General features: G+C 32.9%; 1 protein-coding gene across 1 annotated transcript; it reads right to left on the reverse strand.

Moving 5' to 3' along the window:
• Window positions 1-4,033: 4,033 nt before the first annotated feature.
• LOC114289152 (uncharacterized) lies at window positions 4,034-7,085 on the reverse strand. The gene is made up of 2 exons (XM_028232815.2): window positions 6,258-7,085; window positions 4,034-4,787 (listed from the first exon to the last, which is right to left on the reverse strand). Exons 1-2 carry the CDS (start codon window positions 6,892-6,894, stop codon window positions 4,120-4,122), a joined length of 1,305 nt encoding a protein of 434 aa, XP_028088616.2. The 5' UTR covers window positions 6,895-7,085; the 3' UTR covers window positions 4,034-4,119.
• Window positions 7,086-26,489: the final 19,404 nt, after the last annotated feature.

Consider the following 26,489-nt stretch of genomic DNA (forward strand, 5'->3'; position numbering starts at 1 on the left):
GATTGAGCCTTACCTGTCAACAAGAAAATGAGAATATCGCTGTGTTTCGTCCATCCGAGAGCACTCCGACGATCAAGTCAATCAAACAATCTCTCAAAAATCTCACACAACTACTCAATGCATAAATTAAAACGTACCTTAGACCCACAGGAGTGCCTCACTTTTATAGCCAGAAGTGACCTAATCCTCTAGAAGTCTCACTTCATAGGACTGAAGCTCAGTGTTCATCTCGAACTCTCAACGAGATAGGAATAAACTCCTCAAGAACCTTATCCTTATCCAGACTAAGAGCCTCATCTTATCTAGGACTCTTGTCCTCTATCCAGATATCTCGTGATCCCGGTATTATCGCACCGAACTTCGGTGATACCGTGATCATCTTAGCAACTATGACATCCACGTGGCATTTTAGCCAACATCTCAGAACTACCTCGGCCACGTGGTGTCATTCACAAAATACTTCCCCCCAACTGCCCCGCAACTGCCCCCTAGGTTCTATTACCTTGGCAAACTGAAGTGATGGAACCTATATATGTACTTCTCCGATCGAAATCATGACTCGTTGGCACTAAGAAGCAAGGATTCAAGTGTCCACTTCATCAAGAACCAAGAACCAAGTTATTTCAACATCTCAATCGAGATCGCACCTCCTCTGAGCCAAGGTCATTACCCCACTAGCCTAAGAATTCCAAGAATCTCAATTGCACATGAGCTGTCACGTACCATTATCCCAACCGTTTTTTTCCACGTGTCACCACCTTACTGGTTCGTACCTGTCACTCGTCATCAAGTCATATCAATCCTGCCCACGCTGCCTGTCAAGCACGTCGTCCAAGGCAATTTCATCATGTTTTGCCGCCTTTTCAGTTTTTGACAAAACCTTCTTCCCCCGCTCTCCGTCTCTTCACTTTTCGAACACAAACCCTATCTCTTGCCTCAGATTTTCTCTCTCTAAAATGTCTCTCATTCCGCCATTTCCAAATCTCTTGAAGCTCTACGACTACTCCGCTCGTCCCCTCCGGCTAAGGGTGTGCGCGGTGCGGGTCGGTGCGGTTTGAGAGAAAAATAGAAACCGTATGGCGGTTAGCGGATTGATAAAAGTGTCACTAGAATTTGCCATTTTCCTTATCAAAAACCGGCAGTCCGGTTGGCAAATAATGACGGATTTGCCTTGGCGGTTCGGGCGGATTGGCGGTTTATAAAAAATATAATTCAAATTACAAAACTTAAATCAAAGAGTAAAAAAAAGACGAGAGATACCGTGATGTTAAGCATCTTGCGAAGCTTTCTTCTGATGCAGCAAGTGTAGCAACAACATGATAATATCAACGACTATGTCATCAGTTTATTACAAGTATCTGTGGAAGCTACAATGATCAAATACAATACATAAAATTCTCCTCGAGCAGTAATGTAATACTATATTCTAAGGTATAGAACAACAAGCAAACTTAAGTAAAAAAGAATTTTTAGAATATTATAAAACATGATTTAATAGCGGTACGGGTCGGTGCGGTTTGGAAGAAAAATAGAAACCGGCAGATTGATAAAAGTGTCACTAGAATTTGTCATTTTTCTTACCAAAAACCGGCGGTTCGATTGACAAATAATAACGAATTTGCCTTGGCGGTGCGGTTCGGTGCGGTTTTGGCGGTTTCGATGGTTTCGGCGGTATTATGCACACCCCTACCTCTGGCAAACCTTCCACCGTTCCGTTCCAATCAGGATTAACATTTGACTTCAGCGAACGCGACTCTAAAGTCAATTTCTCCGGTCCTACTCTGTAAGTCCCTAATTCACTTTCAGTTTCGCCTTAGTTTCTTTTACTATTCTCAACTGTTTTCGAATATATTCCTTCTTTGGATTATTACAGATCACACGCTGTATTTGTACTTGTACCTACATCTGCATCTGCATCTGCATCTGCATTGCCATCTTGTATTTATAAGTGAATCCCATTGTTCTATTTGCCTTTGCTTGCATTGATTTTGTTTCTTTATGTTCTTGATTTTATTCAATGTTACTGGTAATTTTGCTTTAATAGTATTTGAAACTACAAATCTAGATGAGTTTTGAGTTACAAAGTATTGGCAATTGTATTCACCCAAAAAAGTATTAACAATTGTTTCCATACAAATGTGACCTAAAATGTTAAAATACCAGCAAAACTAACAAATTTCTCTCACTCCTTTCCTCTTACTTCCAATATCTGTACCAAATAATCTTACCCTAGACATTGGACCAACCCAAACCACCATGACCAAAATAGAGTTTCATATAATACTATGAATCCAAAAAAATTACTTATAATTTTTAATTTGTGGTTCAAATTCATTTTATGCATAGACCTTACGATACAACAGATATCTTAATTGAGCCCAAACATACCTGAAGGTCTTTTTTTGAGAAGGGGACAATAACCTCCAAAAATGGCCAAAACATGGTCAAGTAAGCAATTTGTTTTCCATGAATTATTGTTAACTCACAAAATAACAAATTTCAAAAAAAAACAAAAAAACCTCATATGAAATATGTAAACCAATTTGTTTGTACAACATAAGTGCTGATAGTTGACCTGCACACATACCTATCCAAAACAAAAATTTCGCATCCCCACATGTGCCATGTGCCTGGCACTGCCCCATCTCATTTAGGTGGCAAATAGCTACAAAACCAAAGACTTGCCTCCACATACAGACCTAAAATACGTTACCATATGAGCGATTAAAAACAAAAAGTCCTAAAAATTTTACTAAAAATTTTATCAAATATTTTATATGAGTGTGAGATTCACATAGGATTCACATTGTGTAGATCTCACACCCATGTGGGACATTTGATAAAATTTTTAATAAAATATTTAAAATTTCTAACATTACTTAATTAAAAAATGTATTATTAACTCTGGCTCCCGATTCAATATAATTTACGATTTTCTCTCAAAAAAATTCAAACTTTTGAAAATAAAATAAGAATTAGAAGGACAAATCCTAATTGGCTACAAATCCCCAGTCTTGGACCCAAATCTTCGCTTTGAAACTATTTTTTAATCGATTGTTTAGAATGTTTTAAATAAGTATATTTTTTAATTTTTTATGAAATATGAGTTAGATATGAATTGAGTTTGAAATGATGTGGTAAAGAAGTGATGTGACTTAAATAAGATGATGTGATTTAAATAGAATAATAACTTTTTGACTTTTTAACTTTTTTAAAATACCCCAAACAAAGCCATGTTGAAGCCATTTACTATCGATAACCTGTGCATTTTAAGACTAGAAAGTAAAGTTGGTCGGGTTAATAAAAGGAAAATGAGTGAGAGCACTAATTAGTGCTACCACTAATGATGTGGCAGTGGACCCCACCATGAATGATTTGATATTTTGACCTTGGTATTATATTTTATTTTTTTTTATTAAATGTTATATCATTAATAATCTTTTTAGAATTTCAAAATTAATGATCTCTATTATTATTATTAATAAAATACTCATTTGCTAGATGTGTTTTCTAGTTACCGTCTAACCACTACGAATGTAATTTCTCGTCCTATTTATTTTTAAAAAATTATTAAAAAACAAAATAAAATTGTGAATACTTTTTTGAAAACTATTTTGATTTTTCTTTTTAGGTTAAATTACAAATACCCCTCTCGAGATTTGGTGAAAATATAGATTCCGCCCTGAGATTTGAGAAATTACATCCCGCCCCCTGAGGTTTATATTTCCATAACAAATTGTCTCCTGAAATTTTTATTTTCATACAGATTCCTCCCTAATTTTTTATGTAAATTTAACCTTTATAAGGCAATTTGTAATTTTTCAAACCTCATGCAGAAATCTGTATTTTTACCAAATCTCAAGGGAGTGTTTGTAATTTACCCTTGTTTTTAAAAACACCCACTTTTAGGAAATATGTAAAAGATTTTTTAAAATTTTTGAAAATAATTTTAGATCCAAAAATAAATAAATAAATAAAACAACCAAACAAGGCAACATTTTCAAAACTTTTTTTTGCATTTTATTACTCTTAATTTTATTTTTATTTTTTTTATTTTTTTTTTTTGGATTTAGGAATTAAACTCCTTTTTTTTTATTTTAACAATTTAAAGGTGTTCAATTAAAATCCCCGATATATAACAACAAAACAAGGCAATATAGCCCTAGGATTAAACACATACAACTCATCCAAATTGGAATAAACTCCGGCAGCTCCAGCCACCGAATCATACTCCTCCACCACCTCCCCACCACCACCACCACCACCACCACCACCACCCTCCCCATTCTTCCTCACTCTTCCCGCAATCACCCTGCAAACCAACATCGCCCTCCTATCACCACCACCGTCCTCCTCCGCCGCCGCCGCACTATCATGCGCCTTCCCGCTCGTGGCCGTCGTGAGAATCCCTTTTCCGGCGTCATTGGGAAGCTTGAACCCATTTTTGATGATGCTGCAGACACTGCAATTGGGGATGGAATTGCAGAGATTGGAAGATGAGTTGAGGCCGAGAGAACAGACGAAGGTGGTGGAGTGGAAGCGGAGGAGCTCGTTGCCGTCGGCGATGCAGCGTGGGTATTTTTTGGGGAGCTTGGTGGATTTGGATTTGATGGTGTCTCTGTATTGTTCAAAGTTCGATAGGGTTTTGGGGGTGTTTCGGACTTTGAGAATTCGATCGATTTTGCAGATTGGGGATGATGAGAAGGAGGATTGTTTTCGGAGCCAGCTTGATTGGAATATGATCTCTACTATGTTCTTGCTTGTGTCTTCTGGACCCAATTCGGACACTGTTGTCATGTGAGTTTTGGTGTATAATACAAGAGGTGGAGACAAAAATGGAGTTAGAATGATAATGCATACAAATATTATATACATTAACAAATTTCATAAAATTTAATTACGAAATGAAAAATGCTACCAACCCCATTTGATTTTACTTAAGATTTGTATAATATGAAATCCATATGCAATAAAGTCAAATCATAACATGACAATTGTTAGTAATTTTTGAGTAGTTAAATATGAGTTTGTAAAGACAAGACAATTGACTCAGTGATCCATATAACTGTCTCTTCTTAAGATTCTGAGAAGGTCAGATATTTAAGATTCGAGTCGATTCGTAACCTTTTCGTTGTAATTTAATTTATTAATCTTTTATCATCTTATCGTATGGCAAAAAAATAAATAAATGATAATTTGATTTTATAGTATTAGTGTTACAAAATTAGATGCAATCCATTTATAGGGGTTGGGTGTGATAGAGAGCTTGTGTGAGAGAGTTGGGTCGGGTTTTGTATTCTTATATATATATATATATATATATATATATTGTTACTACCTATGTATTATGTAATAAAAGAATTTTGAAATCTGAAATAAAATCTACTTTAATAATGTATTGTCACATTAATGAGTAAATAAATATATATTAAAAAAATATGTGAAAGTAGAAATTATCTAGCCTTTCTAAAATTGCATGTAACTGTGTACTCGATTAATAATATTTTTTGTGATTTTTCTAAATTATTCTTAATTTTTTAAGCTATATAAATAGATAACCTTTTGTATTGGGCAAGCACACCATACAGGGAAGCCTCATTAATGGGTGTTGGGTGATGATGGCATTGAAATGGGATGGAGAGTTATACTTGGGCCAGGGGTATTGAAACCAGACAGAGGTGGGGGAGAGTCCACTGTCCCATGGCCTAGATCTGTTTTCAAATTTTTATATAATTTTGTCTTTAAATATTTATAATTATTAAATTATATAAAAAATTTAAATGTTGAAAATCTCAACATGTAGTTTAATAATTGTTAATATTTTAGAATAAGAAAACAGAAATTTGGGATAGAGGATTTGATGCCTTTAATACAATTTCTCCTTTAAAACCCCATTTAGCATTGGATCCTCAACTCTAATTTTCTCTATTTCTGTATTCCAATTTAATTTCATTTGAACATTTATGGTCAGTAGCAGTACCCTACACATTTATGGTACATTTCAACATTATTGTATTTAATGAAATAAAAAGACAGCTAGATTGAGAGTTTTGTTAATATATTAGTAAAAGGTGTTGTCATTGAAATAAGTGAGAGACAGTGTGATCAGATCAAGCAATGGGTTATGGGTAATGAACTAGGAAGAGTCACACTGAGACATGGATCAGAAACAAACAGCTATTGAAACCCAAAAAATGGAACACTTCAAATTAGAGAAAACAGAGTAGTAGATGACTGAGAAGGACATAGTTTATTACCTGCATGTCTAACGCCCTGATGAAGCTCCAAACTCTCAGGTTTCATGAAGATCTCACCACAGTCAGGACAAGAACAAATAGAGGCTCTGAGAGAAGGGTCTCTAGTGAACCCAAGAACAGGGTCAACCACCATTCTACATTCATAGCAACCAGAGAGTCTCCTAAAAGGAATGCCTCTAAATGACCCAACAACAGTGGAAGCAGAAGAAGAAGAGTTAGAAGACGCTGAAAATGAAGCCCCATTTAGTTCACTCAGAGGAGCTTTCATGGATCTGCTAGAAGAACCAGTATGGTTGTTAATTGAATTTGAACCACCCATTGATGCTCTGTTTTTGTTGTTGTCTTCTGAGGTTGATGATGATGGTGGTTCAGGCCTGTGCATCACCTTTGTGTTGCTGCAGAGTGAGCCTGAACACTTCATTTTCTTGCATTTCTTGCTGCTTTCCTCTGTGGGTCGTTCTTGTTTTTGCTGCTTCTGTTGTTTTTCTTGCTTTTCTTTTTGCTGTGGTTGGGTCTGGAGGTGTTTGCAGGTGAGGAGGCTTCTCACAACTGACCAAGATGGTGGTTTCTGTGATTTTGGGGCATTGTGGGGCTGGTTTTTCTTGATGGGTTTTGCTAGGGTTTTGGTTTTGGCCATTGGGGAGAGAGAGAGAGAGAGAGATCTGAGAGTGGTTTTTGAGCTGAAAAATGGTTGTAGATTTCTGGTTTTAGCTCAGATGGGTTGCTCAATGATACATGAAGAGAGAGTATGAGAAGAGCGAGGTAGGGGGGTAGACGGTCAAATGTGGAGTTAAGGAGGGGGTCCTCTTCTCTATGTAAACTGATGATGGATTTGGAAATTTGTGGGCCCCATGTATTTATACCTATTGACTTCTATATAAAAATTGAAAATTGTTATTTTTGGATAGGAGGGATGGATATTACTTGAAAACAAAATTTAAGTATTATGGAATACGAAAAATAATTCCAAGAATCAGGGTTATAAAGAGTTGAATACTTTGTTTTGGTTCCTTGCTACTTTCTTATAATTTTGTTTTAATTAAAATCAATGATTTGTTTTAACACTTATCATTTATCTAAATCTTATAAAATTGTGTTTTTAATTACTATTTTATCTATAAAATAGCAACAGTAATGATTCAGATCACTAATTTTTATGCTTTAATAGAGCACTAATGACATGACAATGAACCAAAAAAATAAAATAAAAACAAACCAAGATCAAAACATCACATCAGTATGGGTGGAGTCCACTGCCAACTCATTAGAGCTACCTTTAGGGTTCAAAAATTAGAGTTCCAAAGCGTTTTTCAAATCAACAATGATTTAGACTACTAAAAAATGTTTCACTAATAGCACTAATATATTGGGAATGGCAAAAAAAATAATAAAAAAATAAAAACAAGACATAGAAAGTGAGCGGGGCCCATTGCCACATCATTAATATTCCCTCTAGTGATCCCTTTTTAGTGCTCCCAAGCATTTTTCTTTTTCAAATTGCAATTCAACTCTTGTCAAGTAACTGGCAATTACATGCTATTGACGATAGAAACATAATGACTATCACCAATGTTTATCGTAGAATCCAGCCTTGAATGACTAATTCACAATCAGTCACACACAACTTCAGAGAACAAAGCCACTTTAAATAGTCCTAGTGAATAAGAATTGATGGGGCGGGTTTATTACACTTCCTGTCCTTGATACTTGAAGGTGCTAAATTCTTTGTCCCCGTCCTCGATCTCTTGCGGGAACCCATCACCCCCTGCCCCCGCCCTCCAACGGAAATTGGGCTTCCCTGACCTCTAAAAATCCCCGAACAGATCAAGCACATCCTTAACAAAATATAATCAACAATTCAATCCAATCCAACAAACTTTATAAACACACATACAAATTTATGTGTGTGTGTATATATATATATATCAAATAGAGAGAGACCTGGAAACGAAAAATACCTAGAAGATCGGAGATCACACAATGAGAAACAAAGCAAAACTCAGAGGAGAATCAAGCGACAGAGCACATACATATAGATATATACACACATACAGAGCACATACAGAGCAAATATCCTCTATTTAAAATAAGATTTGTACACCAAAAAAAAAAAAATCAAGAGCTAGGGTTTTACCAAATAGAGATGAAAGATTTAGAAAATAACAAAAATCGATGAGCTGAAAATGGTGAAAATGAGGGGCAAATCGAAGAGCTGACAGAGGAGAGAGGCAAATCATACCAGAGAGAGAGTCAATTGGGGAGTGAAAATAAGAACGAACTTTGGTTCGTCTTCGTACTCATACAACGGTTTGAGAAATGGAGAGCCGGTGAGGGAGAAGGAAGACGTCGATGAGGGAGAAAGGAGATGCCGGTGAGGGAGGAGCAACGTCGACGGTGAGGAAGGAGCGAGCGAGCGATGAGGGAACAACAACCAGAGCAAAGAGAAGCGATGTGTTTGTATGAGTGCGAACCTAACCCTAAATTGAGTAAAAAAATAGACACACACGTATATATAGAGAAGGGTATAATAGTAATTTTCTTCAGGATCGGGATTGGAAAACGTATCACCGTCTTTGACTTGAAAATTATCAAAAATTCATTTTTAAATACCATTCTCAACCCATCAAGAGTATTTTTGAAAAAAAAATCGCTCTAATCTACATCGAAAGACTCTCCATCAAGTCAGGTTCGAATTACCATCCTTCTCGTGAATGACCGCCTACCCACCCATGTAACGTAGATTTGACCCACTAAGGCCTAGTTTGGGAAGACTAAATAAGTGCACTTTTTGACTTTTTATGAAATATGGATTGGGTTTAAAGTGATGTGTTAGAGAGATGATGTGACTTAAATAAGATGATGTGACTTAAATAGGATAATGACTTTTTAACTTTTTATCTTTTTTCAATTATGCCAAACTTGACCTAAGTATATAATCCAAAGCCTCAACGCAATTCTCAAAGTATTGTCATTTTCCGATTTGAATCTGACCCAACTCGATCAACTTTATTCCTTTGACACCTAGTTATTTTTTTAAAACAAAATTATGTCTCTCCAATTCACAGCAAAAAAAGATACTTATTTTATTTTATAATTTTATTCAGTTAGATTTATCACGTGGCTAATTTATGATCTAATGAATGGCATACAAAATAGGGAAAATTGAAGTCGGTTGTCTTTGAAGGTACAATTGAACCTTTTTTGTCTTCATTTTTGTTTGGATTTTTATTTTTTTTTGCTAATAATATGAATGAATTACACTAATCGTCTCTATAATTTGAGACTCGTGTCATTTTAGTTATTAATTTTTTAATTGTGACATATTTAATTTTAAATTTTAAATATTGTTTCAAATAAGAACAATTAAAGAAATTATTGCGCAATTTCAAGAGTAAAATTGTTAATTTGATAAAATATAAACTAATTTGATAAAAATAAATGTTAAAAAAATATTTTTGAATTGTTAAAAATAATTCCTACCCACCATAGATAAAATTATGTAAAATTAATAAATTTTTTAGACATTTATTTATTTTTTTTTTTACCAAATTAATTTTTGTTATGTGTTTAAATGATAATCATGTAATGGGTTGTTGGACTTTTAATGTGTAATAGATATATTTAATATATAAAATGTTTTTAATTTTAGATTTTTTGATTTAATGAATTGGTTTAATAATTATATCAAAATTGTCGCCATATTTGACTTTTAGAAAAATATAAACTAATTTAATGAAAATAAAAACAACCATCCATTCCATGATTATCATCCAAACATATAATAAAAATTAATTTGGTTAAAAAAAATAAATAAATGTCTAAATTAATTTTACATAATTTTATCTTTAGTGGGTAGAAATAATTTTGAGAAATTCAAAAATATTTTTTTTGACATTTATTTTTGTTAAATTAGTTTATATTTTATCAAATTGACGATTTTTTCCTTAAAATTAAGCAATGGTATCTTTAATTGTCCTTATTTAGAATAAGATTCAAAATTCTGAGTCAAATGTGTCACAATTGAAAAATCAAGAACCAAAAGAACATAAGACCCAAACTATAAGAATTCACCTTAGTAATATAGTTGCTTGTAGGGCTGCAAATAAATAGAGTCATTCGTAAACAGACTCGAACTCGGTTCGGTAAGAGCTTATTCGAAGTCAGTTCGTTAATTTTTTTTTGCGTTCAAGTTTGAGCTCAAACTTGTTAAATTTTTAATAAATAAGCCCAAACATTTAAAGCTCGGCTCGTTAGCTGTCTCGTTTAATATTTATTATTTATATATTAAATAATGTAAAAATATGTATAAAAAAATAAGAAAAATATGTTATTTATATATTTAAAAAATATAAATGTAAATCATAATTAACTATAGACTAGATAGTACATTTTATATAATAATGGTAGTAGATATTATTACTTTGATAAAATATTGACTTTTTTTTAGAATGTTTATATATATATATATATATATATATATATATATATATATATATATATATATATTTTATAATTAAAGTTTTAATTATAACTTTAATCTCATACGAAAATATGAATTTATAAATTTTTTAGCTCGTTAAGGCTCGTAAACGAGCTCGAGCTCGAGTCAAGCCTAAGCCAACTCGGATCGAGTTCAGTTCGTTAAATTTTTATTAAATTCAAATTTGAGCTCAAATTCGTTAAAATCTTAATAAACAAGTTCAAACATACTAAAACTTAATTCAACTCGACTTATTTGTAATCTTAATTGCTTGATCCCTTTTTGAACTCATGATTTATGATTTTCCAATGAACTTCTTGCCCTTGACATCCCAGCCCAAAAACAAAAACAAAACAAAAAACAGAAAAATAAATAAATAAATAAAATTGGGAAATGGGATTGCTTGAGATAAGGATTCATATCGTGGTCAACCAGTTTGATCAAGCTTTCTTAATCAAATGTAAATTTCAATGATAATATTAATCAAATTTGATATGGTCCACATCTGTCAAATATGAATAATCAACAAATACTATTAAAGCTATCACTTTCTCATTAATCATTCGTGTCCAATTATTAAGGGAAAATCCTCATTAATTGGCCAGAGCCACTTTTGAGAGTCTTCTGACTAAAAAAACTGTCAAAATGAATAGGTAGCAACTTCTTGTACTAATTCTCACATGATTTTAAAGATAAATGCTAATAAGTAATTTTAATATCGAAATTGAGGTAAAAAAAATATTTTAAAAAATAAGTCAAATTTTTTTAACTTACTAAAAAAAACTTTTTTGATTTCAATAAAAATGTCTTGTATATTTTGCTATTTATGTCTAGTTTTTTGAGTGATCTAAAAGCACTTGTTAGCAAAACTCAATTTTAATTAAGAAAATTTACCCATAAGTCCTAGTTTTTGAAACGTTGAACCATTTAGTCCTAAAAGTTTTCTTATGCTCCATTTAGTCCCATTTTTACATCAACATGATGTGAATGATGTAAATGATCTGATGTTTCATTCTATAATTTCAAAATTTATTGAAATCTGATGAACATTAGATGTTTTTCATCCTATATTTTCAAACATTATTGAAATTTGATGAACATTAGATGTTTGAAATCCAATGTTTGCACTACAAGAAAATACACCTTTGGCGACTAAATTTTTAGTCGCCAAAGGTCGAATTTTCACTTTTCCCGACAAAAACTTTTAGTCGCCACTGTTGTCGCGAATTCATGGTCGCCCATTCCTTTGGCGACTAAAAACCTGTTAGTCGCCAATTCACAGGTCTTCAGCGACGAATTTTTTTGTCGCCAAATGCAATTCCATTTTTTGAAATCATACATTTAGCGACTAAATTTTTAGTCGCCAATAGTGATTTTTTTTATTTATTATTTAAACATTTCCCGACTAAGATTTTCGTCGCCAAAAGGTATACCTTTTGGCGACCAACGCCTTTAGTCGCCAAAACCATATTTCAAAAAAAAAAAATATTGCCACTGCTGGATGTCCCAAGGTTCGAACCTGTGTTCCCAACTTGCACCCCACTACGCCTTCCCAAGGCTTGCTCCCCCACTACGCCACTCCCAATTCATATGAATATTATTGCAACAAATATTATTTATATACTATATTCACTGGCATTAATACAAAATTGTATATATGAAAATAATTTTTTTTATTTAATATATTTTATGTAAAAAATAAAATATTTACAAAAAAAATAGGGTAAGCACTTTTGGCGACTAAAGTCAGTTTTAGTCGGCAAAACCTCTACTTTTAGCTACTAATTTTTTTTTAGTAGCCAAAAACAGCCACTTTTGGCGACTAAAGTCAGGTTTAGTAGCCAAAACTCCTCCTTTTAGCTACTAATTTTTTTTTAGTAGCCAAAAACAGCACTTTTGGCGACTAAAGTCGGGTTTAGTAGCCAAAACTCCTCCTTTTAGCTACTAATTTTTTTTTAGTAGCCAAAAACAGCCACTTTTGGCGACTAAAGTCAGGTTTAGTAGCCAAAACTCCTCCTTTTAGCTACTAATTTTTTTTAGTAGCCAAAAACAGCACTTTTGGCGACTAAAGTCGGGTTTAGTCGGCAAAACCCCTCCTTTTAGCTACTAATTTTTTTTAGTAGCAAAAAATCTGCACTTTTGGCGACTAAACTGAATTTTTGTCGCCAAAACCCTTACTTTTGGCTACGAAATTGATTTTAGTCGCCAATAACTATGCATTTGGCTACTAAATTGTCTTAGTCGCCAAAAGTGAACACTTTTGGCGACTAATTCCATTTTAGTCGCCGATTGTCCTACTTTCAGCGACGAAAATTCATTTTTTAGTCGCCAAAGCTGGATTTTCTTGTAGTGTTGTAACATGACTCTGATGTTATTAACATTGTATATGATGTTATTAACATTGTAATGGGACCATTCAGTCTATAAGAAAATTTTTAGGACTAAACAGTGCATAAGTTATTAATTTGGGATTTATTGGTGCATCCCCCTTATAATTATCGTTTAATAACTATCCCCACGTACTCCTATTACAAAATTAATTTTACAAGTTAGTGGGTTAGTTAGAATTCTTGTATCAAAGATTAAGAATTTAACTCTCTAATTGCATCTTATTCCCCTTATATTTATTTTATTTATTATTTGGTATTCCTTCCACTTTGAAAGTTTACAAGCAATTCTGTTCATAAATGATTTCATTACAAAAAAAACTCATTCAAAATTATGAGTAGTGTTTTTTAAATTATGACTTAGGGTTATTTTGGGAAGATGATTAAAAGTTATTTTTAAGCTTTTAACTCATTTTGGCACCGTTTGGGAAGGTGGGTTGGAGGCTTTTTTGGCTATTTTAGCCACAAAAAATAAAATAGGCTATTTTAGCCATAACAAACAAAACATCACATCCAACCCATAATCATTACATTCTTCTCTCACAAAAAAACTCAAAAAAGTCAAAAAGCCAAAAAGCCCTTCCCAAACCAAGCTTTTAAGCCCAGGCTAAAATAGCCAAAAAAGCCAAAAAGCCAAAAAGCCAACCCACTTCCCAAACGGAGGCTTTGAGTCACAGCATCTCTTACATTTTTTACATATTTTTTCAAAAATAAAAAATAAAAATAAAAAAGCCAAAAAGATAATTTTTAATCATTTTCCCAAAACAACTCTGCATTTTAATTTAAAATGAAACAGCCACTTATAAAAAAAAAAGTTTATACAAAATTTATGTTTATATATCATTATTACTTAATTTCTTTTTATGGAGTAATTATTGATTACTTTTTGTGTTGAGATACATTGTAATAAAATGATTATCATCTTCTTCTTTTTTCACATTCTTGGTTTGAGAATAGGCTATTTTGTAATTTGTTGACTTTTGGATTAAAATAGGAGATGAAAAAAATTAGTATTTTTAAAGGATTTTTTAACTTTTTATAGCAAAAAAAAAAATACAAAAAGTATGAAGGAAAAGAAATCTTTGAACATCACGTGACAATGCTCTTACCAATTATCAAATCTTATGTCCGATGTTGTTTCCTCATCGCCTACCACCAAATCATGAGTCTCCCCTCCACCAATCACAATATTTTTGGGGCACCACCTAGCCATGCCCCTAGGACAACCAAATAATTTTTCATCACTAAAATTGTGTTTGATTCATGAATTTGAATAAAAATTTGAAAAGAAAAAGAAAAATATAAGTAAAATATGAATGAATTCAATTATTTATGTTGTTCAAATTTTGAAATTAAATAAATAGATTTATGAAGAAATCAAATTATATATATACTAAGAACACATACTAATAATTGCAACTAAATTTTAACAGAAATACACAAAACAATAAAAGGGTAAAGAGACGAAACCGAAGCCTGCACGGAAGCAGTTTCCTTAAAACAGATTTCGCCGCCTCACTGGTCGAGTGCTTGAGGAATCCCGACGTCTGCCTCCCAAGATACGACGGTCAAAACCAGCTACGGCAGAAGCACTCTCTGTCTAGCTTAGCGAACAAAACAGTGGCAGCACTCTCTCACTGTAGGAACTTTCAGGCAAACTGACTTGTGAAATGGAAGTAAAAATTTCTGTATTTGAGACTTGACAGGAGGGTCTCAATTTATACATGTATAGGAGAGAGAGGAAGAGCCTCCAGCCTTTATGGCTGTTCATAATACACCATTAACCTCTGCAATAAAAGCAGGAGTTACAAACCCCATTAATGCAGGAGTTACAAACTTCATTACCTTTTTTCCATGAAACTAACTTCATGAGGTAATTTCTCATTCAAATCTCAATAGTTTTTTGCCATTCTATCTGTGGTGTAAAGATCTCAATGCAAAGTATCTAGACCCACTTGGACCCAACACAATAGATGGTTGGGACCCACTTTAATCTTTAATTAAAGTCACCACATTTTAATATTAAATTAAAGTCTCCAAAAATCATTTTTTCCAACAATTTATGAGTTTTATTTCTCATATATTTATTTTGTATCTTTCCAACTTCAATTTTTTTTTTTTTTTTTTTTTGGTAATTGTGTTTTATGCAAATAATTGTTGAGTTATTTTACTTCGTTATATTGCCAGCCATTGTTATAATAAATTGAAAGAAGGAGAGAAAAAAAACTCATTACAAAACTAATGTGGATATTTGGGGCTAAGAGCTTGGCACCAACAACAATGTACACAGTAATTACACTTTAATGGGTGGCACTTATGGAGGGAAAAAGCGGATTCATTTGATTCCTTTTGCCTCAAAATCACAAGTGGCCCATATGTTTATGGAATTGGAATAAAGTTTTGTGCTTTAAACACCACATAAATAAATAAAATTCATACTCATCTCATCCCGAGTTAAAAGTAAACTTAATTTTATGTTAACGGTTGGTTTTCAAATTTCTAATTTCTAAAACAACCAAACAGCAAAAGAAACATTGTTCTAGTGATCGTTGAAAAGAATGTTACTACAAAATTTTGAATTAAGGCTAAAGAGAGATCAAAAGTAATTATAAACAGTTAAAATTCTAAGCCTATAAAACTATGTCACAATACTTATATAATACATTTTTTTACTAGTTCATGTTAGGAGCATGAAAAATTATTAAATCTAACGCTTTTTTCTCTTTGAAAAATTAAAGATTTAAACACAGCCTTCGCTGATAAATTTTTTCAAAAATAATTTTCCATCATTCTAAGTTATTTCATTACAAATTCACACACAAGGTTTTGAAATGTCTTCACCATTTGATGTTTCAAAGTTTATATTACATGTGTTGTATTTTTGTTTTTAAATTTTTTTTTTTTCCATTGAACTTTGTCTTTGATATATTAAATTGAACCGAACAATGCACTTTGAATCTGTACACTTACCACGAATTCTATTCTCGTGATTCAAATTATTCATTTTATAGGCCATTTGTTGATGGTTCACTTTAGCCATAGGGTTTGGTCCATGGTCAATCCAAGAGCCACCATTGCTCCTTTGGTTGGGCCATAATCAACAATTTGTACAATAAGTCATAATGGGCCATGTGGAGTGGAGGGCCCACCGATAATCTCGTAAGTCTCATCCGCATTGGCATAAGAGGCCTTAAGACTTTCAGGTCCGACACCCATTGCTTTATCCTAGACCACTTCAAAACAATGGGAAAAGCATCGACAAATGGCCCATAACAAGTTTTGTTGATCTAAGAGCCATGTACAACTTTAAACATAGCTTTTATCAACTTTGCTGATAAATGATCTTTATTTGTGAGGCTTTTTAAAAATAAAAATAAAAATTATCAGGGGAGGTGGAGGGAGGAGATAGGGGAAGAGGATCTTGAAACTCAAACTCCGGTGTTGAGATCGGCCTTCTTCAAATATTTGATATTTGTGGATTTCGTTTAATGGCTTGAGTAGTTAAGGTTTTGTTTGTTAACGTTTTTATTTTATATTTTCAGTTTTTGTTTTCATTTTTTTAGAAAATTGAAAATGAAAACTTGTTTGGTATATTATATTTGTTTTAAAAAAATAAAATTGATTTCAAAGTTTTCAAAACACAAAAAAGTTGTTTTCACTTATTTTTTAAATAAGTTTCACTTTCTCCTCTCACCCATCACCTTGGGCCACCATCTACTACCGAGGCGAAAGGACATGGGGGCTAAGGGGATTACGTGCCCTCTTCACATTTCAATTTTTTTTTTTTTGAGAATTGTTTGTGGCTTACACACAATGCCTATATACACAGCAGCCCAATTTGACCCAAAAACACTAACACACGCACCCAAACACACTGACACAACTCCAATCCAATTACTTTTTTTTTTTTTGATTCAAGGGAACATGACAGCAAGGCTGAAATCCTAAAACCCTAAAGTTGTATAGAATTTTTTATTTTTTTATTTATTTAGAGTATTCGTTAAGTGTCGCTATATATATATTTTTTTCTTTATCTCTCTTTGTTGCTTTGCAATTTACCAACTTGCGATTCACCGGATTAGGATCACACAACACAAATTTGATATCACACTACAACCTTGGTATCTTCTCTTCATTGTTTACAAGTAACTTTATTTATGATTTTTTTATTTTTAAATAAAAGTTATGAGTATTAATTTATAGTTATTTGTTAAGTTTTGATTTGTAAAAAAAAATTATTTGTTATTATTTATGTTAAATAAAAGATTTTGATATGCTAAAATTATGAATCTTTATTGGTGATGATTTATATTAAAATTAGGGATTTTGGTTTGTTGTTGTTTGTGCTAAAATTAGAAATTTGATTTGTGCTACAATTAAAAATATTAATTTGTAGTATTTGTTATTTAAATTAGGGACTTTTATTTGTTATAATATAGGTATATTAGAAATTTTATTTGTTGTGATTTGTGCTAAATTACAATTTTTGATTTGTATTAAAATTGGAGATTTTGATTTGTGGGGGGTCTGTGATTTTGATTATGAATTTTTATTTTGATTTTTATTTTTTAAAATAGTCATGGAGAAATATTTCAAAAGAAAATCAAAGTTGGAATCATCTCTTTCTCAAGAAGAAGATTATAATTATTCTTCCGCAAAAAAAGGTCGCATAGAAATCAATTTTGTAGACCTTCCTGCAGATCTAAGACTATGGCCTCAGATTATGGACTATAATGCTAATGATCGAGACCAAATTTGTAGGGCATATCTACAAAAAAGTCTTTATCAACCTCGTGATCATAATTTTTCACAAAAATTATTTGGACAAAAACTTCGGTGATTTAATCAGGCTTGGTTTAGTGAATTTCCAAATTGGTTGGAGTATATTGTAGTAAAAGATGCAGCATATGTTGTTATCTATTCAAACTCGATATTGGAAATCAAGCTGGTAGTGATTCTTTTGTTGGTGAGGGTTTCTCAAATAGGAAGAAAAAAGAAAAAATTCAGGCTCATGTTGGAGGTCTCAATAGTGCTCATAATCAAGCTTCAAGTAAATGTCAAGACTTGTTAAACCAAAATCAACATATTCAAACAATTTTTTTCAAGCAATCTGATCAAGCTCGAATTGAGTATCGAACTCGTTTGAATGCATCGGTTAATTGTGTCAAATTTCTTCTAAGACAAGGACTTACGTTTCGTGGGTATGATGAATTTGAAAATTCAAGTAACCAAGGAAATTTTCTTGAACTTATCAATTTTCTTGCTAATCATAATGAAGATGTCATAGTGGTTGCATTTAGCAATGCTCCACAAAATCTCAAGTTGACATCTCCTGATATTCAAAAAGATATTGTAAATGTAGCCGCATTTGAAGCTATCAATGTGATTATTAGAGATCTTGGTAATGCACTTTTTTCTATTTTGATTGATGAAGCCCCGTAACATATCAATCAAGGAGCAAATGGCAATTGTAATACGATATGTTGACAAAAAAGGCCAAGTGATTAAGTGCTTTTTGGGTATTGAGCATGTTGTTAATACGAATGCTCTCTCACTCAAACAAGCTGTGGAAAATTTGTTCTCCAGACTTTGATTGAGTATTTCCAGATTTTGGGGTCAAGGATATGATGGGACTAGTAATATGCAAGGTGAGTTTAATGGTCTTAAAACACTTATATTGAAAGAGAATTCTTGTGCATATTATGTTCATTGTTTTGCTCATCAATTGCAATTAGCACTTGTAGCCGTGGCAAAGAATCATGGTCAAATTGCTTTACTTTTCACTTTGGTTTCTAATGTGATGAATATTGTTAGAGCATCATGCAAACACTGAGATATTGTTAGGGAGAAGCAAGCTGCAAAAGTTGCTGAGGCACTTAATACTAGAGAGCTATCTAATGGGCAAGGCTTAAATCAAGAAATTAATCTTAAACGTGTTGGTGATACACATTAGGGTTCACACTATGGTACTTTAGTCAACTTAACTGGTATGTTTTGAACAGTGTGATTAATGTGCTTGAAATGATTTTGGAGAATGGTTCAAATTCAGAACAACGAGTAGAAGCAAATGTATTGTTGGACTCAATTCAATCATTTGAGTTTGTATTCAACCTTCATTTGGTGAAAACAATATTAGCTATTACAAGTGAGTTATCGCAAGCACTACAAAGGAAAGATCAAAATATTGTTAATGCCATGAATTTAGTTCAAATTTCTAAAGTACGGCTCCAAAAGATGAGGAAGAGTGGGTGGACATCTTTACTTGATGATATTTTGTGTTTTTGTGAAAAGCATGAAATTGATGTTCCCCAAATGGATGATATGTTTATAGCTCGAGGGAGAAAAAGGCACAATGCTCAAGAAATTACAAACTTACATCACTATCGCGCTGAGTTATTCTACATTGCTTTAGATATGCAAATTCAAGAACTAAATGCTCGTTTCACTTAGTCGAACACTAAGTTGTTACTTTGTGTGCCATGTTTAAATCCATCTAATCCTTTCTCTAGGTTTTACAAGAAAAAGTTAATTCATCTTGCCGAATTTTATCGCAAAGAATTTTCTTCAGTGGAGCTCAAAGTACTTAATGATCAACTTGATATATATATTATCGACATGCTACCTAGTAGTGAGTTATCAAGGTTGAATGAAATTGCTGATCTTGCTAAGAAAATGGTGGAGACTGGAAGAGACAAAATATATCCATTAGCGTATTTGCTCTTGACTTTAGCATTAATCTTGCATGTTGCAACTGCTATTGTAGAGAGAGTATTTTTAGCTATGAATATTGTGAAGAATCAGTTGCAGAACCGAATAGGTGATGAGTGGATAAATGGTAGCCTTGGTTGTCTACATTGAGAGAGAGATTTTTGATGGCATTGACAATGATACTATCATGGAAAGATTTCAAAAGATGAAAACTCGTCAGGGTCAATTGTAAAAGTTTAAAATTAAAACTTTTTGCAATGAATATTAATTTTAAATGTTTAATATTAGCTTGAAAAATTATTATTATGTTATTGTTATTGATTGAGGAAGAAAAATTTTGAGATTATAATTAATAGGTACCCTCCTATATTAAATTTATGACTCCGTCATTGGCTGTTGCCACCCTTGCTGCTAGTGGATGGCGAGCTCCTATCATCTCCGACAACTCCGACCGATGGGCAGTCATTGCGGACCTTCAGTCTATTGGGAATAAATCCCACCCAAGCAATAGAAGCAAATAAAAATAAAATAAATAAATAAAACGATCACAAGAAAAATAGAAAACACAAGATTTTACGTGGTACAACTCAAATGCCTACGTTCACGCTGGGTGAGAAGCAATTCACTCTCAAATAGAAAAATTACAATAGTGAGATAAATAGAATTCCTTGATATTTTTTCCACACCCTCACAATATTATTGTTCTCAACGTCACATCCCCACAAAGAAATATACACAGATACACTCACAAATCCACGTTGTTTTGTGATTTCCTTTTGTATCGTATCACACTCACTGTGTATATCATAAAAAATTATTGGATATTTTTGAAGCGTCACGTGTTCATATTTTTCACTAATCATCACACACTATACCCTTTTCATGATCTCCAATCACTTAACACAAAATTATATTATTTACCAATGAAAACACTTCTAAAACATCACGTAGCCATGTTTCAAAAATACCCACTAATTACTGGGATATCACACTTACTGTGTATCTAATTTATACCTGTCGGATACACAATGTAGGTGTTTGGGAAGTTGCTATTTCAGTAGGCTATTTTAGTATTTGGCTATTTTAGTAGGCTAAAATTTTTATGTTTGGAAAGAGGATTTGATTTTTTTTGTAGTTGGATATGATGTTTATGAGAGAAAAAAGTGAAATGATTATAGATTTAATGTGACATTTTATCTTATTAATTATTTTAGTCTTTTTTTTTTGTGTGTGGTTTTAACCAAAAAAATAGCCCAGAACTCACTTGTCAAACAGGGTCAATATATGAGATAGCCCACAACGAGTTGAGATCCTTCCCAGCCCTCCCTCTGGTGGATGGCTAAGATTGGGCCACGTCACTCCTAACAAAATCTACGACTTAGATTAGCTATAAAAAAAATTAAATTTCATTCAGCACAGCAAAACAGAGGTTTCCATGTGAAAAAGACAACAACAAAAAGAGAGAGAGAGAGAAAGAGAGAGGAGGGGAGAGAGAGAGAGGAAGAGGAGATGCATATATTGGGTCACCATCGTCATTCTCCATCGACGACTACCGTCCACCATTCTTCACCAGCGACCACCATCCACCATTCTTCACTAGCGACTACTGTCCATCAACCATTGTTGTTCGCCGGAGCGAAGAAATCCATTTTTTTAGATTGTCGGTCTTCATTCATCGTTATCAAATCAGGTTCCTCCTCCAAACTCTAAAATCTAGATAGGTTCCTCTTCCAAATTTTGAAATCTAATTTTAAATCTAGATTATAAAGTTAGGGTTTTGATTGAGAAAGTAAACTAGATTTGAAATTAAAAAAATTAGGGCTTTGATTTGGGGCTTTAAAAAATTAAGGTTCATAATAATGGTTTTGCATTGAATATATAAATGGTGTTCATAGTTCCATATTGTTCATGAATTTATAATTTCAAGTTAGATTTGTGTTGTAGTTTCAGGAAAGTATATATATTGTTGTTGTTGGTGTATTGTTGATGAATACAGTGACTCATCCTTGTTAGTAATCTAGTTAATTTGATTTTCTAGATGAGAAGTTCAACTCATATTGCATTAAAAAATGTATTCAAGTCTTAATCTCATCTCACCAACCCTGCTTACATGCAAGACTATGGGTAGGCAACAAATTGGAGATTGTTGAATAAATTAGAGATTGTACATAAATTAGAGATTGCTGAATGCTTTTTGCTCTCTTAATCCATTGGATGAAGATAAATTGGAGATTGTGGATTTATTAATTGAGAGGGGGTGGAGAGTGAGTAATAAGGACATTGCTAAATTTGAGATGTAAGGACATCTCAAATTTCAAGCATAAGAGATAATTGTATGTAAACTTGCTGCTGAATTTTGCTGATGCTTTTTGCTTCTCTTTACTTTTTGTTGAATCTTGGAGGTTGGTTGATATTATAATGAGTTTTGCTATTTGATATTTCTTTTGTAGGTCAATGTCAATGTCAACGTCAACGTCAAATGCAAGTATGGGCAGCATTAATGAAGTTAGATTCGACAACTGCAACTGTCGATGTGGCAGCAAAGCTATGGTTAAGATTTCTCAGTCAATAGATAACCCAAATTGCTTATATTTTGTATGCCTCTATTCACCAAATGGTTGTAAGTTCTTTGAGTGGTGGATCCTTTTACATATGCAGCTTAATTTGAAGGTGGTCGAGAATGATATTCTTAAAGAATGAATGGATGTCTTGTTTACTCTTAGAGAAGTAATTATCTTGAATAGGGAGCTCAAAGACATGACTGTGAAGATTAAGAAACAATATAGAGACTTGGCAATGGTGATTGAAAGAGTTGGTGATAAATTGAATTACGCCTTTACTTTTATTGTTCTGTTGTTGGTGGAAGTTGTCATTCTAGTGTATTGAAACAGTGTATGTAATGTAGGATAGAATGAGTATGACTTGTATTGTAGGTTGAATGTGTATGTAATGTATAGCGGACCACTACCATTTTGTTGAAGTGGTAATGAATGTAATGCATTTTTTTTCTGTTTTTTTTTTCTTTTTTTAAATGAAATGGTAATGATTTATTTGTTTAAGGGTTGAATGTAATGGCTTGTAACACTCCAAAAATAAAACGATAACTCATGACGTATAATCAAATAAGATGGCGCGTTTCCAAAATGAATATTCTTTCCCTTCATATATGATTTGAATTATACAAAAGATAACACATGCATTTACTCATTCACAAGCTCTAAACCTAAATCTGTAGCATGTGTTACATAATAAAGAAATATGATGGAAGTTAAACAAATAAGAAATGCCCTAAGGGCTTACAACTTTCTAAGTCAATACTTGGTTACAACAAAAATGGATTTGAATCCAATACAGTTAAAGTCCTTGGCTTGTACAAAATTAAATACAATAAATACACAAAATGAAATAGTGCAAAGCCCAGTAGAAATAATCCAACATAGTATATGAATTTTAACAAAGATATAAAGTGAATGCACATGCAATGCTCGTGCCAAAACATTTTTATATCTCCTTCCAAAAACTATGCAATGCTAGGTTAATACCAAAATTCATAAATAATTTCCTTTACAATAGAAAACAGGGCAGTGAATCACATTCTGGAAATCTCAACACAAATACAACCTTTCACGAAAATTTCATCAGTGGAAAATTGTAAACCGACACCTAAGTAAACGTAGGCTACACAAGCACTACTATTGTCATTTCACAGAAACCTCATCCGCGGGATAAGCACCCATGTATACGAGCGGTTTTTAGGACTATCACCATGGATACTCAGGCCAACTTAATTCAATAAGGCAATACATACTTCCCAAATTCACTCAACTTTCTCAAAACGATAAACATTTTCAATGTATAAATATGAAATAATACTCGATGCAAATGGATGAGACAATAGTTTCAATTCTTCTAATTCTCATACAATTTCTACAACAATCATAGTTATATTCCATCGATAGCCCAAAATAGATAAACAATTTCCAATAAAAATAAGCTTTCCAAGTTTCAAGATATGAGTGATAATACATATCCAACTCCACCATCTTCATCAATATCAACCCAATTCCATATTTCTAACATCAATTCATTATTTATATAAAATCAACATTTGAGACATTTAGGTAGAATTCCTTTTTCTTCCAAAATCAATCCCAACCACTTCATCACAACTCAACTTTATTTTCAACACCACAATCATTTCCAAGAATCTATTTAAAAACCCCTCTTTAGATTTTTAACCCAAAACCCTAGATTTGTTTCAAAAATTTCCAAAATCACTGTGTTGTTTAGAAATAGTAAATAACTAAGTTAAAACTTATAGAAAGTATGAAGAATCCTTACCTCAAGCTTAGAAGACGAGAGAAAGAGAAAGAGAGAGAGAGAGAGTGAAGAAAACTCAAGGATGCCGACAATCAACTTTGCTCTAATTAGAATGAAGCCCTCGTCGAGCTCTAGTTTTTTAACAAAAGGACACGGGTAAAAAAATCGACGGATCTAGGTGTATTTTGGTGAAATAACTGAGTTTAAGAGAGAGAGAGAGAGAGAGAGAGAGAAAATAAGGTTTTGAAATGTTTAGAGAAAGAGAGAGGTGAAAAAGTGACTAAGAAAAATGACTTTACAAACTGATATAAACGTAGACCGCTTGAGCACAAAAAGTGTTGCTCGAGTGACCAGACACAATAAGTTGCACCGCTCGAGTGCAAGAAGCTTAGCTCAAGCGAAATATACCAACTCCCATAAGTTTTACAAACAAAGAACCACCGCTCCAGCATAAGAAGGCTTGCTTGAGCGCAAGAAATACCACTTAAGCAAAAAATGCCAACTCCTAGTATCTCTGCATACCTGCAATATTACTGGAAATCCACAGTGGCCACTCGAGCACAATAAGTGTCACTCGAACAAAGAAGCAAAATTCTGGGCAGCAACAGTTTGAGAAACAAGCTACCAACATGTTCCAAATGCAACCAACACATCCCAATAGCCAAACTCAGGAGAAGTAAAGGGAAACAAGAAATGAATAACTATATAAGATAATGAAACCCGGATCCAAAACATAAAAAGGGTCGGATCTAAACCAGAATCGCTATATGGCTTGTCATATATTGTTTGCTACTTTTATAACTGTGACAGCATCATCATATATGAGTGTTTCTAACTATTTGCTAATGTGTAGGTTACAAGGAGCTGATATAAGTGTTATACCAAATCATAGAGGAGTGTTGTAAGGAATTTATACTACACACCTTTCACTAGCCATATTGAGAGTGTATCATTGCTTAACTGTTTACATATATATGTATATATACTCTGTTTTGCAGGTTGCAAGATGATGTTGTTTCTTGAGTGTTGTGAGGTCTTGTTGGTCGAGTGATGAGAGGTTATATTTTGTATATGTTTTGTTTGAGCTGGTATATATTATTGTTTTGTTGTATTTGGGTGGACACTGTAATGGGGCTCCTGAACATGTTTATTGAATCAAAATTTGTATTAAAGTATGTCTGTGGGCTGCTTATCTGTGTTTGGATCCTCTGTTAATAGCTATTGGAACAAATTTGACTTTGGCTTAAATAAGAGCAATTGCCTCTTAATAGGCATGCATTGTACACACAAAAAATTAAGTACATATTATTATTTTGTCCTGATTTGTTTAATAACCCAAATTTTATAACAAATGCTACTCAAATTTTACAACAACCCCAATGCACTTATCTTCACATGTTGACTCCAAGAGCTCCAGTAGCAGCAACAAACAGCAGCATCAATAACAAATTGAGCAATTAGATACAAAATTTAAAAGCAAGTCCAAAAACAATTCATCTCCTATGCTTGAAATTTGAAGTGCCTTCTATCTCTTGGTGGCCATCTAAACCCTGGAAAAAAAATTTAAATAAAATAGCAGCATCAACAGCAATAATATCTCCACAAAACAATAGCAAAATAGCACCAAAACAGTAGCATTTTCAGCAGCAACAAACAATGGTAATTTTAGCACAAAATAATAGTAAAACAGCAGCAATTTCAGCAGTAATGCAGCACCAAAATAGTAGCAAATTCAGCAAAAACAAGACCAAAACAGCAGCAAAAGTACCTGACTACACATTATAGTATTTGTTGGTCGAAAATCTGAATTTGAGGCTTAAGAATCTTGAAACCCAATGTCATACCCACCTTGAACTAGTGTCATAAATGTTAGTTGAGCACAATATGCCAAATTGTTTGCCTACAATGAATTGATATTATATTAAGCTTCATAACAAGATACAAATGATCATATTATACCTGTTGGAAATATTTTTCGATAATATTAATTTAACAGAATAATTAAATACAGTAAATAATTAAACACTGAACTTAAGTTAACTTACAATTTTTCTTTGTAGAATCAAATGTAGAACAAATTTGTGGTTGAGGCCAGTGTTTGAACATTGTGTCCTTAAGACAGAAATTCGTCCTCTCCTAAGGTACTCGAGAATAATGGACGTCCTGCCTTCAGGATTCAACAATCACCCCAAACAGATGCAACACAGCGTATTGTTTGTACAGTGAACCAGGTTGTGTTTTAAAACTCTCACAGAATGCAAGATGAACGCAGGAAGCAGCAAAGAGAGAAGATGGAAGGAAAGAAAAAACTCACTAATTTTGGAATGGAGGGTTGCT

The sequence above is a fragment of the Camellia sinensis genome, chromosome 6 (assembly GCF_055761805.1).
Source record: "Camellia sinensis isolate YWXY chromosome 6, ASM5576180v1, whole genome shotgun sequence".
Taxonomy (NCBI): Eukaryota; Viridiplantae; Streptophyta; class Magnoliopsida; order Ericales; family Theaceae; genus Camellia; species Camellia sinensis.

What these genes read in the sequence shown, in the direction of transcription:
- LOC114289152 (XM_028232815.2), bottom strand. Translation starts at nt 6,894, where the DNA reads ATGGCCAAAACCAAAACCCTAGCAAAACCCATCAAGAAAAACCAGCCC. An exon ending in TCAGGGCGTTAGACATGCAG is followed by an intron (nt 4,788 to 6,257) that starts GTAATAAACTAT and finishes ACATGACAACAG; the next exon opens with TGTCCGAATTGGGTCCAGAA.